The sequence below is a fragment of the Ochotona curzoniae genome, unplaced genomic scaffold, assembly GCF_017591425.1.
Source record: "Ochotona curzoniae isolate NIBS_2020 unplaced genomic scaffold, NIBS_Ocur_1.0 scaffold_3223, whole genome shotgun sequence".
NCBI classification, from domain to species: Eukaryota; Metazoa; Chordata; class Mammalia; order Lagomorpha; family Ochotonidae; genus Ochotona; species Ochotona curzoniae.
The window spans coordinates 6,901,672-6,916,862 of NW_024467108.1; the positions used below are offsets into that span (position 1 = coordinate 6,901,672).

The 15,191-nt window shown below is 43.2% G+C and overlaps 1 protein-coding gene across 4 annotated transcripts in view; it reads right to left on the reverse strand.

Annotated features, from left to right (window-relative positions):
- Positions 1–15,191, reverse strand: part of RSF1 (remodeling and spacing factor 1) — a 123,531-nt gene that overhangs the window by 65,768 nt on the left and 42,572 nt on the right. For all 4 annotated transcript variants that reach the window (XM_040964222.1, XM_040964219.1, XM_040964220.1 and 1 more), the window contains exon 3: positions 286–378. In XM_040964222.1, coding sequence (XP_040820156.1) covers positions 286–378 — 93 coding nt within the window. The remainder of the gene's footprint in view (positions 1–285; positions 379–15,191) is intronic.

Sequence of the window (15,191 nt, forward strand, 5' to 3'; positions counted from 1 at the left end):
CTAGCTTTCTAGAAAACAATATTAAATCATCAATTTTTGATAAATCAGTGGAAGAGTGTCCATAGTTAACAGTATGTAGTAATTTTCAGGAAAGTAGAACACATAAGTAAAGCTAATTTAATTAAAGTCAAATGCTTATTTATTTCCTTACTATTTCAATAATAAACACAGGTTTATGTTGAAAAATTCAAACCCCAATAACATAAAGAACAGTGTTTTGTCGCACAAATAGAAAAGAATCTATTGTTATTGTATAGTAACTGCAACGAACAACAAAGTTATTACCTTTAAGAGTGCTAATTTACATTCAACACTCATTTCAAGATAGCCCTTCTTCTCCATCTCCCAAGCCCAGGTGCTGTTAAATTCTTGGCATATCTGTCAGAGAAAGTCAATATTTTAATAAATGAAAGTAATTTTAAAATTACTGTTGGTGTTCTTATATGAATATGTTAAGTATTCACGTTACTATAAATTTATAAAGAAACACGATTACACAAAATAGGTCAATTCCATTCACACTACTTAAACAACTTAAAACCACATAAAATGTTATTACCTGAAACTGGATTTAAGGCAAGAAATGATTGTGTGGCTCTCTCTTCAGCTCACATAATTTTCATACACCCTGATGGGACGCATTTTCCCACAGGAGAGTAATTATGGCTGGAAGATCCTTCAGAGTAAGGATAAAAGTTCTTGTTTTATGCCCAAAACATACAAGTGCAGAGAATACTCACAGATATTTTAAATTAAGCCTCGTTTCAACTCAATGTCTTCCTATTTACAAGAGAAGTACAAATTTTATGTGCTGGCATTTGAGAGCTTCAACACGTTTTTAACTTAAATGCTTAAGGCTTTTCTCCCTACACAAGAATTCGTGGAGAAGCAGAGCCATTACAATAAGCTGAAGACAGACATGCAGGAAGCTTTCTCTCACTTCAGCAGTTCTTCCAGACTAGAGAGCACAGAAAGCTAACTGGGGAGATTACTGTGAAGCATGTTTTGGGTTCCATGACCTTGGTGAGTCAGTTTTACTAAGCAATAAAAGAACAGTAAACACTGAACTTAAAGGCATTAGGTAGACAACAAAAATGATAAGAAATGCTGAGAATTCATCATTATCTTGCAACCCAATGAACAAAAGGCACAATGAAGCCTAGTGCTAAGAACAAGGCATCTTGGAGCATAGGTAGCAGGCAGACAGAACAAAAGCCAAGGAAATGAGTAGGAGAGCTGAAGTAAGCATTGCCACCCAGGAGGAAGATCTGGGCTGCCTCAGCAGGTGGCTGTGTTCTTCCTATCCAGCAAACAATCCAGGATTGTACAACCCAATCACAGGGGATCACTAGCAGTACAGAAAAAGTCTGCAAGGCCAGCAGCATTCCCAGAACCATAACTGTGGGTCTTGAAAGCTTCCCAGGGAGTATTTCACAGAATACTTCCTCTAAATGCCACTATTACATTGTGCAAACAGAAAAAAATACAAAATATATATACATACACACATACACAAAGACAGGTGTATAATAATAAAGATTGGTGAGTGAGTAGAAAACTCTGAAAGACCAAGTGTAAAGTAATACAATGGCTTTAGAAAACTGGCTGGCAGTTCTTCAAATGTTAACACTGTTAGATGACAAAGCAATTCTACCATAGGTAGTTACACAAAGAAAGTGAAAACATATGTAAGAAATTTTTGCATGAACATTTCATTGCAGTATTATTCACCACTACCAAAAGGTAGAAACAATCCAAATGGCTAAAACAAAAGAATGGGCAAACAAAATGAATATTCATTCAGGTAATTCTAAGCTATCATAAAACGAAAAGAAGTAATGATCACACATAAGTAATGATCACACATACTGCAGCAGCCTTGAAAACATGCCAAGATTAAGAAAACAGCCAAGGACTGTCTGGTTCAATCTACACACAATGTGCAAAGCAATGAAATGCACACACAGGAAGTGCATTAAAAACTGCCAGAGGAGGGGGAATGGGAGTGGGCCTAGTGACTGCATGTGGCAGAATCCCATATGGGCACCAGTTCTAATCCCAGCAGCCATGCTTCCCATCCAGCTCGCTGCTTGTAGCCTGGGAAAGCAATAGAGGACAGCTCAAAGCCTTGAGACCCTGTGCTCGCATGGCAGACTAGGAGAAGGTTCCTGGCTCCTGGCTTTGGATCAGCTCAGCTCTGGCTGCTGTGGCCACTTCGGGGTGAACCAGCAGATAGATGAAAGATCTTCCTGTCCTTCTCTCTGTGTCTGACTTTGCAATAAAAAATAATAAATCTTAAACAAACAAACACTGGCAGGGAGCCAGGGAATGGAGGAATGAAGAGAGCCATAATGAGTAGGGATTTCTTTCTGATAGGACAGAAATGTGATGAAATAATGGTAATAGCTGTACAATCCTTTAAAATATGCTAGTAATTCCACTGAATGAAATACATTTAAGAAGTTAATATTATAATATGTAAATAAATCAAAAAATTTTTTAAAGAGAGAAATACCAACAACTAGCCACACACTAGCTTTTGACAAGAGTGAAGCAACTGCTGTGTGTGCTGCTATAGACCAGGACCTCAGAAGATGCTGACGGACTAGGCCAAAGGCTAATAATGTGTGTGGAGAAGCTCATCATTAACATCAAAGAGAGGGAGCTGGTGCTGTGGTGCAGTATGTAATACCATGGCATGAGATGCCAGGCCCCACATGGGCACCAGTTTGTGTTCCGACTACTGTATTTCTTTCTTTTTTTAAAAGATTTATTTAATTTTATTGAATAAAACATATTTACAGAGGAGACACAGAGCGAAAGAGCTTCTATCCACTGGTTCACTCCCCAAGTAGTTGTGATAGCTAGAACTGAGCTGATCCGAAGCCAGGAACCAGGAGCTTTTCCCAGGTCTCCACGTGGTTGCAGGGTCCCACGAATTTGGTCCATCCTCTGCTGCTTTCCCCACAAGCAGGGAACTGGATAGGAAGTGGAGCAGCTGGGATAACATCCAGTATTTTAAAGGAAAGGATTAGTCAATTGAGCCATTTTGCCAGGGTCAACCTACTCCAATTACAATCTAATCTAGCTTCCTGCTAAAGCATCTAAGAAAGTAGAAGATCGGCCCGGCGCGGTGGCGCAAGTGGTTAAAGGTCCTCGCCTTGCACGCCCGGGATCCCATATGGGCGCTGGTTCTGGTCCCGGCAGCCCCGCTTCCCTTCCAGCTCCCTGCCTGTGGCCTGGGAAAGCAGTCGGGGACGGCCCAAAGCTTTGGGACCCTGCACCCGCGTGGGAGACCGGAAGAGGCTCCTGGCTTCGGACTGGCATAGTATCGACCCGTTGCGCTCACTTGGGGAGTGAATCATCTGACGGAAGATCTTCCTCTCTGTCTCTCCTCTCTGTATATCCGCCTTTCCAATAAAAAATAATAAAAATAAATCTTTTAAAAAAAATAAAAAAAAGAAAGTAGAAGATGAGCACAAGTGCTTGGGTAACTGTACTCACAAGTGAGCCCAGGAGGAAGCTCCTGACTTAGGCCTACTTAAGCTCTGGCCATAGCGGCCACTTCTAGGAATAAGTCAACACATGGAAGATCTGCATCCCCCAGTCTGGATTTCCAATAAATAAAATGGAGAGGGGTAAACAATGACATAGCTCCTGGGATGGGTAATTGGTCCAGTAATTAACACACCAGATGAAGATTCCAGATTCCCACACTGAAGAGTCAGAATTCAATACCCAACTCTGGCTATAGGCTCCAGCATCCTGCTAATGCAGACCCCTGGGGGCACTCGTGAAAGCCTAATTAGTTGGAGGCCTTGTCACTCACTTTTGAGTCCTGGGAGTGCATTGTCCCAGCCTTAGCCAATGTGAATACTTGAAGAATGAACACATGAATGAATGGTATACTTTCCTCTCTTTCACCTTCCTGTATCTGTCTGTCTCTTCAAATAAATAAACAAAACAAAAAGAATGACAAATCTCCAACGTTTGGTCAATAAGCAAGATGCAAAGCACAACCTATGGCTGGTGGTATCACAAATTTCAAATGTTACTTAACAACTATGGACTAGAATGCACAGCATAAGAAGGAAAAACATAAACAGGTAGATAAAAAAAATTAAGACACAGGCCTCTGCCCCTGCATTGTTTACCTACAATTTATTGACCTTTATTTAGTGCTTAATTTTACAAAACTACTGCTGTACAGATAGTCAAAGATAAATGTGTTCAGTTCCTATTTCTGTAAGGCAAATGTAAACACCATTTTACATAAAAACAAAACAAAAAACCACTAATCAGATATTTTTCAAGATCTACACCATGGGCCCAGCGCGGTGGCACAAATGGTTAAGGTCCTCGCCTTGCACGCCCAGGATCCCATATGGGCGCTGGTTCTATCCTGGCAGCCCTGCTTCCCATCCAGCTCCCTGCCTGTGGCCTGGGAAAGCAGTCGGGGACGGCCCAGGGCTTTGGGACCCTGCACCCGCGTGGGAGACCCGGAAGAGGCTCCTGGCTTCGGATCGGCATAGCATCAGCCATTGCGCTCACTTGGGGAGTGACTCATCAGACGGAGGATCTTCCTCTCTGTCTCTCCTCTCTGTATATCTACCTTTCCAATAAAAAAATAATAAAAATAAATCTTAAAAAAAAAAAAAGATCCACACCATATTATCATCATAGGGTAAAAACTACAAGTGAAAGTTGCAAATAGGGGTTGGAACTGTGGAGTGATGGATAAAGTGGCTGCCTGTGACACTAGCATTCCACATGGTCACAAGCTCAAATCCTGGCTACTCCATTTCCAATTTGACTCCCTGCTAATTTGCCAGGGAAAACAGCAGAAAGTGGCCCGAACGCTTGGGTCTCTGCATCCATGTGGGAGATGTGGAATGAGCTCCTGGCTCCTGTCTTTGGTTGGGCCCAACCCTGAACTTCCTAAGGCCATTTGGGAAGTGAACCAGGAAAGATTAATGCCTACCCCCACTCCTACTCTAACTCTGACTTTCAAAACAACAACAACAAAACCACCAAAACCTTAACAATTCTTGCAAATGAAAAAAGATTCTAAATAATTCTTATGAGGACTATTTAATCCACACCAGGATCAACAAACTTACCCAGTTAAGGATTAAAAGGGAAATAATTCAATCTCTATGGACCATCTGGTCCCCTTTGTGGCTATTCAACTGAACCATAGAAAATATATGAACGAAAAGCACAGCTGGAGCCACGTAACATTTTGTTTTGAACATTATGATTTTCACATCACAAAACACTATTCCTTTGATTTTTATCTCTATCATTTAAATATGTAAAGACCATTCTTAGTTTGCAAGCCATACATAGGCCCATTGTACCACAGTGTGTCTAGAGGGCCAAAATTGAGTATCTACTAGAAATTATTTTTGATTGTGTATTCTTGAGTGCTTAAAGTAGACAGATTCCTCTCAAAAATGGTAATTCAAATTTTCCATGCTTCAACTTGATTCTGACCAATAATCCTTTACTGGTAACTTGGAATTATATATCCTTTCTATTGAAGAAGAGAATGTTACAGTGGTGATTACATGAACACCTTGATTTAACATTCATATTTAATCATAAATTATTATTGAATAACACTGGCTTTTTCTTTGATTCTCTCCAGTTAACAAGAGGCTATGTTCTCCAGACAAAGAGCCAAAAATCAATGCCTGAAATGCGGAAAGCCAATGGAGCTGGGAGGCCTTATGGTTGCTAACCTGCTTTTATTCTAACAGAACCAACCGTAAGTACAGAAAATGTTGTCAGAAAAGGGAAATGGAGATTTAAAAAATTCCACCAGATCAATATTTACCAAAAAGGGTTTCACAAGTCTACACAGCAACTTAATCTTAGTGGGGTCATTCACATATTTATATTGGACACAATACAAGCACCAATAATCCATTTCTTTTTTTTGACAAGTTAGAACATAAGATTTTTAAAAAGAGGGAACAGTAGATGAGATCTTCAAGAAGTTTCGCCCGTCGCCTCTCGGCAGCGGGTGGGTCCTGGGACAGGGCGTCTCATGCCCGGATCCCATACGCCCGCCCCATCATGGGCACATGGCGAACCGCGCTTGGGCCTGCCGGGGTTCCAAGGCTGCTTCCTTCCTTCGGGGTGAGTACACCAACCGAGGGGGGAGGTCTCTGGAGCCTGGCTAGGCAGGCCCACCCGCCGCTCTCATTGGGCGGCGGACGGGATTGGGGTGGGAGCGCGACCTTGGTCCTGGGAGCTTACAACTCCCGTCGCCTCTCGGCAGCGGGTGGGTCCTGGGACAGGGCGTCTCATGCCCGGATCCCATACGCCCGCCATCATGGGCACATGGTGAACCGCGCTTGGGCGGCCGGGGCGCCAGTAGGTGCCAGGCTTTGCCTGCTGGCCGCCCAGTAGGGGAGCTCTGGGATTTTGGTGGTTTGAATTGCTGCTTTTGTGGCTCCACGTTGAACCCGATGTGTTTCTGCAAGGTGAATACATCCTAAAGTTTCCCAATGACAGTTACTCTTCCTTTAAAGAATGTGTTACCACTTAGCAATGCTGACCACCAAATACCAGTTCATGCTAAAGCTTTGGCATGGGTCTTGTCCAGTAGACACACTAACTGGATTAAGGCTACCGCCAAGGAGCACGTGGGCTGGAATCGGGGCTGCGTTCTGATCGGGTTACAGTGAAATCCCCCTTGGCACAAGTGTGGACTGGGACTGGACGCACCAGGCTGGACCAGACCCCAGCACTGTCTGGAGGACCAGGATAGAAGTGGGATGGATTATGCTAGGTCACAACCCCTACTGAACCATGTGTGCGCTGTATGTGGGAATGGACTGGTCGAGCCATGGCTGGGCTGAAATATCCAACAAGAACCAGCTTGGGTCGAAAGCTAGTCAGGAACTGGGCTAGGGCTGGCTCATGGACCCACTGGCATGCGCAAAATCCGGCAGTGGGAGAGGTTTTGATGGAGGAGCCTGGGCAACTCCTCTGGCAGGACACAGACCCCACGGGTAAGCGCAAGAAGCATGAATGGAAACAGCCCAGAGCAGGCCACAAGAAGTTTCCCACTTGCATACATTAAGCATGGATTGGGGACCGACCAGGCTAATCAGTTAACGTCATCACTGGCAAATCCGAGCACCAGAACAGAGTAAGGGTCGAGCCAGGTTTGGTTGCGATAAAAACCAGTCCACACTACAGAAAGCCACGAGGAGGTTGACTGTGCCGGATGTGACTGCAGTGCCCATCCAGCACATGTGAGAAACAGGAGGGGAGGGGACAGAGCCAGCGGGGGAATAAGGGAAGGTTCCCCTGCTGGACAGCTACTCCCACTGGAGAGCATGAACTGGGATGGGGGCAGACCAGACTAAGCAGGGCTACAACACCTGTGCGCCTCATGTGGACTAGACCAGGGAAAAGCCAGGATGGGTTGATTGTTCCTATGGGTGCAACCTACAATTAGAATGGAAGAGGGCTGTTTGGGCATAGCCGTAGCATCAGCTGGCAGAAACTGGCACTGGGGGCTAATCCTGTCAAGTTAAACTGCAGAACCACCTGGAAAGTGCACAATCCGGGAGTGAGAGACCTGGGAGGGAAATAGTGGGTTCCCCCCTCTGGGGTTACCACTGCCACGGGAAGGCACGAGAACTAGGACAGGGGCTGGGGTAGCTAGACAGAGAGGCACTCAACCACACCCGTGAAGGCTTGACTGTTGAGCTGGGTAGATGGATCCAAGCTCCAATGCCATTTGTCATGTACGAGAACCAGGGGGGATGTGGGTCAGATTGGACTGGTCTGCCACACATACTGGCAAACCAGGGTAGGGGGTTGGCCTGGTGGGGGTTATTGTGGGCCGCTCTCATCAGGCTGCAGCTCCCACTGGTTTAGGTGAAGACCAAGTATGTGCTGTGCAGAATCAGGCTGGACTGCATCACCCATTGGTTCCAGTAGAAGACGGGGCTGAAAACAGAACCAACCCAGCAATTGCAACTACCAGCTGACCGGGTAATGGACTGTGCTGGGCCCTGTGCTTGCTGGTGCATACGAGCATCTGGCCTGGGAACACCTCAGACGAAGTTTCTTTGGTGATCTACCCAATTGAAATGCCAGACTCAGAACCCTAACCATGAAGGGACAGAAGATGGAACAAGTTAATCAACCACTTCAGCTATAGGTTGGCAACAAAATACCGGGCAAATAGAGACGCTATGATGGACAATGTCAATTAATGGATTTTTCAACAACCTCATCGTGTTTGGAGAGGCAAGATTGGCAGCAATTTCAAAACTGGTGACCTATTGAAACCACTTCAATGAGTATCTCGGAGCATGCCCCACATGCGGGACTTGGGGTGGGTGGGAAATCAGGTGGGGCTTCTCCCTCAATATCCCCCTGTACCTCAGATATATGAAGGAAACAATATGGAAATAATAGTCTTACCCACAAAAAAAAATAGATATTATAATTACAGACTTCAAAAAAAAAAAGTTTCATCATGACTATGTCGACCAAAGGCCTCTTTTCCCACCGCCTTCAAACTCACACTAGGAAGGTTTGTAGCACCCCTTGACTCTGTCTCTGGGAGGAACAACTGGTCGTCCCCTCCATAGTTTGTCTGGAAAAGTTTAGGGTTGCGAAAGAAATTGACTATTAATTCCAGTCAACACTTACTAACACACCCACAGATTAACTTTATTTAGTAAACAATTTCAAAATCTTAAACCTTTCTCTGTCCCTCTCTGAGAAATATGGAATATATCTATGTGTCTTAAAGTCTGAAGTCCACCTTTTCACATATAATCATTAAGACCTCTGCCTTCTTGGAGGGCTATGGCTTAACCTATCACTGACAGCAGTTAGCACAACACTGGCAGGTCTTCAGACAGTGCACAGGAACCCTTACTGCTTTTCAGGTTTTCACTTTCACTTGCTGATACAGCTCCCCAATTACTCCTCTTCTTCCCTTCCCATTCGTTCTCTTTCGCTCTAACGCACGTGTTTCCACAAGTCAAACTACGCACACTTCTTCCCTCTATTATAGAAGTTATTGAAAAGAAAAGAAAAAAAAGGGGGGCTGCCTTTATGTCTTCTAAGTAGCATAAAGCTTTATTTTTGACAAGGAAAGCTCTTAGATCATTCACATTTCAACCTGTATTTTATAAGAATGAAGTAAAAGAGGTTCACTTATTCTGTGATGAAACAAATATTTACTGTGCACCTAACACATGGCAGCAGCTGTCAAGGAGCTGGAATACCATAGCAACGGAAACAGAAAGCCTGTCACTATGAGGAAGGCAAACAGGTAAACTAGCTGAAGACTACCAGGTGGTGCTGCACTACAAGACAGAGGAATGCAATAAGTGAATGCAATAAGTGAGTCCGCTTACAATCCAGGATTGGGTACTAACTGTCTCACTCACTAACAAGTTGACATCTGACATCAAAAAATTCTGAACACAAAGATAAAATAGAAATCAATCACAACACCTGGGGTAGGACTTTCTGGCCACTGTAACCATTTGGGGAGTAAACACCTCCCCTTTGTAACTAGCCTTTCAAATAAAGAACCAAATCTTTTAAAAAGAAAATATTCTTGTTTGCTCTATGTAGGGCAATTAAGAGGACAACTTCTGGATGATGAGAACAACTAAAGCCTGCTGCCATATCCAAGTGAAAGACAATGAAGACTGAGCTTCAGAAGACACATCAGGGAAGACAGATTCAGACAATGCACATCTTTTTTTTTGTTTTTTTTTTTAAGGCTGATTTTACTTATCTGAAAGGCAGTGTTAACAAGAGAGAGGGAGAGAGGCTGAAAGATCTTCCATCTATTGGTTCACTTCCCAGATGGCTGCCAAAGGCAAAGCCTTGTCCAGGCCGCAACCAAGAACCAGGAACTTCATCTGGGTCTCCTACATGGGTGCAGAGGCTCATGCAATTGGGGAGGAAGCTGGATTGAAAGGGGATCATCTGAACTTAAAGCCTATGTCCACATGTGATGTTGGTGCTACAGTTGGCAGCTTTACCTGCTACACCACAGTGCCAGCATCTGTTACATATATCATAAAAGCAATAACAACAACCCCATGCACTTTTATCCTTCACACACAAAAAAAAACCAAAAACAAAAAACTTTCCATATATTTTAAACTAACAATGTTCTGTAAGGTCACATAATTTTAAAACGTAAAATGTTTGACATCCATTTTCATGCAATTCTGACTAAAGTCTTGTTTATACTTGTCACTCAGTAAATAATCACATAAAATTGATATTTCTTTCATTCTAAAAGAAAGCTATAAACCTTAGAAGTATCATGTTGGCAAGGTTTCTCAAGCAATATGGTTCTGGAAATCAAAAAATATATAAAAAGCAGAATAATTGATCAGAGGAACAACAAGCATTAACCAGTTTCCTGCACAACCATTTTATGCATAATTTGTACTTCACACCATAGCTTCATGTTAGGATAAGCAACATACTATTCTTACCAGTAGAAAGAACTTAAGATTAGTGCAAAAGACCTTTGGGATAATTGGTAAATGTTACACCCGTAAATCAAAAAAAATTAAAGAGATCTACTCTCAAAACTAGTCCAACTCAAGTCAAAAAAAGGTGGCCTGCAAATGTCTGGCACAGTTTACCATTAATACAGACATGTTATAAAGCTGCTTCACAATTCTAGATTAAAAAAACCATGGTTTGGGCCCGGCACGATAGCATAGTGGCTAAAGTCCTTGACTTGAACGCCCGGGGATCCCATATGGGTGTCAGTTCTAATCCCAGCAGCTCCACTTCCCATCTAGCTCCCTGCTTCTGGCCTGGGAAAGCAGTCGAGGACGGCCCAAAGCTTTGGGACCCTGCACCCGCGTGGGAGACCCGGATGACGTTCCTGGTTCCCGGCTTCGGATTGGCACTGTACCGGCCATTGCAGTCACTTGGGGAATGAATCATCGGACAGATCTTCCTCTCTGTCTCTCCTCCTCTCTGTATATCTGACTTTGTAATAAAAATAAATAAATCTTAAAAAAAAAAAAAAACATGGTTAAAAGTAGACTACAAAGGGAAAGACCTAGATAGAGTTAAGTAGAAACAGATCTGGCTTAAATTACAAATACCGAGATTCAAATAAACAAAAATCCCTGTCTCTTGGGAAAAGGTATAGTGTAGTGGGTAAAGATGCCTCCTGTGATGCCAGCATTCCATACGAGTACTGGTGTGACTGCCAGCTGCACCACTGACACAGCTCTGTGCTAATAACTGGAACAACGGAGCAGAAGATGGTCGAACTGCCAGGGTGCTCTCACACATGTGGGAGACCTACTAGAACGTGGCTCCAGGCTCTTGCCTGGCCAACCTCTGCCTGTTATGGTCATTTGGGAGAGAACAAGAACATCGCTCTTTCCTTCTCTTTCATCTTTCCCCCCTCATTCGGTATTACTCTGCTTTTAAGATAAACAAACAAATCCTGATTTAAAAAAAGAAAACAATCCCTTCCCCTCCCCCAAAAAAACAACCCTCTCCTTCTACCAGTACTGTGATTTTGGTGAGCTGACCATCTCCTTGAACTCCAGGTACTCTATGGTAAACTGGAGTTTTTATTTTAAATTCAAAAGATTAAAAAAAAAAAAGCTGTCTTGTTATATACTTACCAAGTAGCTCATTTACATAACGAAAGTCTGAAAAACATTCTTAAAAAATCACTACAGGAAGCAATGAGAAAAGCAGAAGCTGAAGGGACTGTGAGCTAATGAGGAGGTCAATGATTTCCACAGTCAATATTGTTTTGTGACACTTATCCCACAGATATTAAAACATGTCTTAGATGTAAATAACTCATTAGTAATTTTGTCAAAATTTCTACTTCTAATTCTTGAGTACTGGATATTAAATGGAATGTTTTCAACTATTTGGAATTTGGTATGATAAATACGTTAAGATTCTTGGAAAATCTAGAGACAATTCCCTAGCTGTTAATTAAAAAAAAAAAAAGATTGCATATTGTTATTGGAAAGTCAGATTTACAAAGATGAGAGACAGAGAGAAAGATCTTCTGTCCACTTTTCATTCCCCAAGTGGCCACAATGGGCAGAGCTAAGCCGATCTGAAGCCAGGAGTTTCTCCTGGTTCCCCCACATGGGTGCAGGGTCCCAAGGCTTTGGGTCATGCTCAATTGCTTTGCTAGGCCATAGGCAGGGAGCTGGATGGGACACAGAGCAGTCAGGACACAAACAGGCACCCATATGGGATCCTGCTGGATGCAAGGCAAGGACCTTAGCCAGTAGGCTACTGTACCAGCCCTAAATTAATTTTTATTATAGGAACAAACATAGAAAATAGGAAATTGGTACATATGTATTTATAATGAGCATAACATACTGGCTCTAATTATATTGATAATTTTGCATAGTCATTACCATTTTCTTTTTCAAAAACTTTTTCATGTCCTGACTCACAACTCCTATATTTATTCATTTATCAGTTACACTCCAACAAATCTCCACAAAATCTAAGGCTGGGCTTGGTCAAAGCAGGAGTCAGGAATTCCAAGTGTGTCTCTCATATTTGTGACAACAGACAAAGTAACTGTATTATCTTCTAACCTCCAGCGTATTGGCAGGGAGTTGAATGAGGGTATGGCAAATGGTGGCTCAACCCATGCAAGACAAATTCTACAACCAATAAATTTTCTTTGCACTCAGACACAACTGGTAATCTCTGCCCTACCTGGTATAAATCTGTATAAAATTTTGTACTAATTTGTATTTATTTGGAAGACAGAAAAGAGAGAATGAGTAGGCAAGTGAGAGAGAGAGAAAGAGAGAATATCAATTTTACATTCCCTTATTCACTCACCACAGCCTGCAACAGCAAGGACTGGATCAGAAGGAAGTCAGGAGGCAGGAATTCCTCCCACGACTTCCATGTGGGTACAGGGCCATCATCTTCTACATCCTTGGGGCATTGGCAGGAAGATGCATTGAAGCTCAGGGGGAAGGAAGACAGAGTCGAGCCCAAGCAATCTGACGCAGGGTGTGGACATCCACATTGGGGACACAACACACTGTGCTACCCGCTACCTATCCCTATTTTATCCCTCTGCACAGCTCATGGAACGGAACATTCATGCATATATTCTTTCAGTTTGCCTTTTCTGGTGGCTTTTTGGGAAGACTCTGGTATTTGTCCCTTTGTATCTGACATTTTTCACGTACCATATTTATACTACATATATATTTATATGTAATATCCAGTATCTGCTGATGGACACCTGGGGGCTGTTTCTAATTTGTGCCAACAATATTAACACTGCAACAGTCACTGGAGTACAAACATCTGAGTCCCTGGTATGAATCTATATACTCAAGGAATGGAATTGCTGGGGAATGTAGCAATTCTGTGAATTTCTGAAGAACTGCCAACCCCTTTTCCACAGTAGCTCTACATTATATTCCCACAAGAAAAATAGGAAGGTTCCGATTTCCCCACATCCTTAACAATACATCAGTTTTCATCTATTTTTGTTTTAATGAATAAGTTATTTAGCGAAAAGTGGTATCTCATGGTTTTGAATTAACTTTTCTCAACTGGGCCCAGCATGGTAGCCTAGTGCCTAAAGTCGTCGCCTTGCATTTGCTGGGATCCCTTAAGGGCGCCAGTCCATGTCCCAGTGGACCACTTTCCATCCAGCTCATTGCTTGTGGCCTGGGAAGGCAGTTAGGGCGTCCCAAAGCATTGGGATACTGCACTCCAGTGGGAGACCTGGAAGAGGCTCAGGGCTCCTAGCTTCAGAGTGGCTCAGCTCCAGCCACTGCAGCCGCTTGAGGAATGAATCAATGGACGGAAGATTTTCCTCTCTTGTCTCCCTCATCTCTTAAAAAAATTTTCCCAATGATTTCTGCCGGTGAACATCTTATTTTATGTGTTCACTAACCCTTGTATATTTTCTTCGGAGAAATGTTTATTTTGAACACAGGGATTTCTTTTGGTTGAGGCATTTTAATACCTTATATACCCTTGGTATTAAACTCTATATGACTGTCAGTAAAATGACTTGCAAAATAAGCATTTGAAACATGATTGACTTGGTTGCACAGGCTGCTTTACACTTCCTTCACAGTGTCTTTTTTTTTTTTTAAGATTAATTTTTATTATTTTTTATTGGAAAGGCGGATATACAGAGAGGAGAGACAGAGAAGAAGATCTTCCGTCCGATGATTCACTCCCCAAGTGAGCACAACGGCCGATACTATGCCGATCCGAAGCCAGGAGCCTCTTCCGGGTCTCCCACGCGGGTGCAGGGTCCCAAAGCTTTGGGCTGTCCTAGACTGCTTTCCCGGGCCACAGGCAGGGAGCTGGAAGGGAAGCGGGGCTGCCGGGATAGAACCAGCGCCCATATGGGATCCCGGGCGTGCAAGGCGAGGACCTTAACCACTTGCGCCACCGCGCCGGGCCTCAGAGTGTTTTTTAATGTACAAGTTTTGTTTTGCTTTTTTAACAGAATAACCAGATCTCAATCCAGTCTGTGTGGGAAGCTGGCTACACAGGTAGGGGGTTAGCCTTCTATGCAAATGCACCAGCTTCAAAGTGTTTTCTTCTTTGTGTTTTCTTTTTTAAAACATCTGAAGTGCTTGTCCAACTCCTTTTTCTTTAAAGATTTATCTCTTTTTATTGGAAAGGCAGATATACAGAGAGGAAGATCTTCCGTCTGATGGTTCACTCCCCAAGTAGCCACAACAGCTGCAGCTGAGCCAATCTGAAGCCAGGAGCTTCCTCTGGGTCTTCCACACAGGTTCAGGTTCCCAAAGCTTTAGGCTGTCCTATACTGCTTTCTCAGGCCACAGGCAGGGAGCTGAATGGGAAGCAGAGTTGCCGGGATAACACCCGGCGTCCAGATGGAATCCCAGTGCATGCAAGGCAAGGACTTTAACTGCTACACTATTGCTTCAGGTTCTGTTTTCCTATTTCAAAGGTTCTTTTAATATTATATCAATAGCATAGTCACAGAAAGAGAGAGAGGACAAGAGATTTTACACCAACTGCTTTACCTGCCAAACTTGGCTAGGTCAGTCTAAAATCAGGAGTTTCTTCCACATCTCTCATGTGGGTGAAGGACCTAAGCTCATGAGATATCTCCTACAGTTCTCCCAGGCCATTAGCAGGAAGTTGGATTGGAAGTG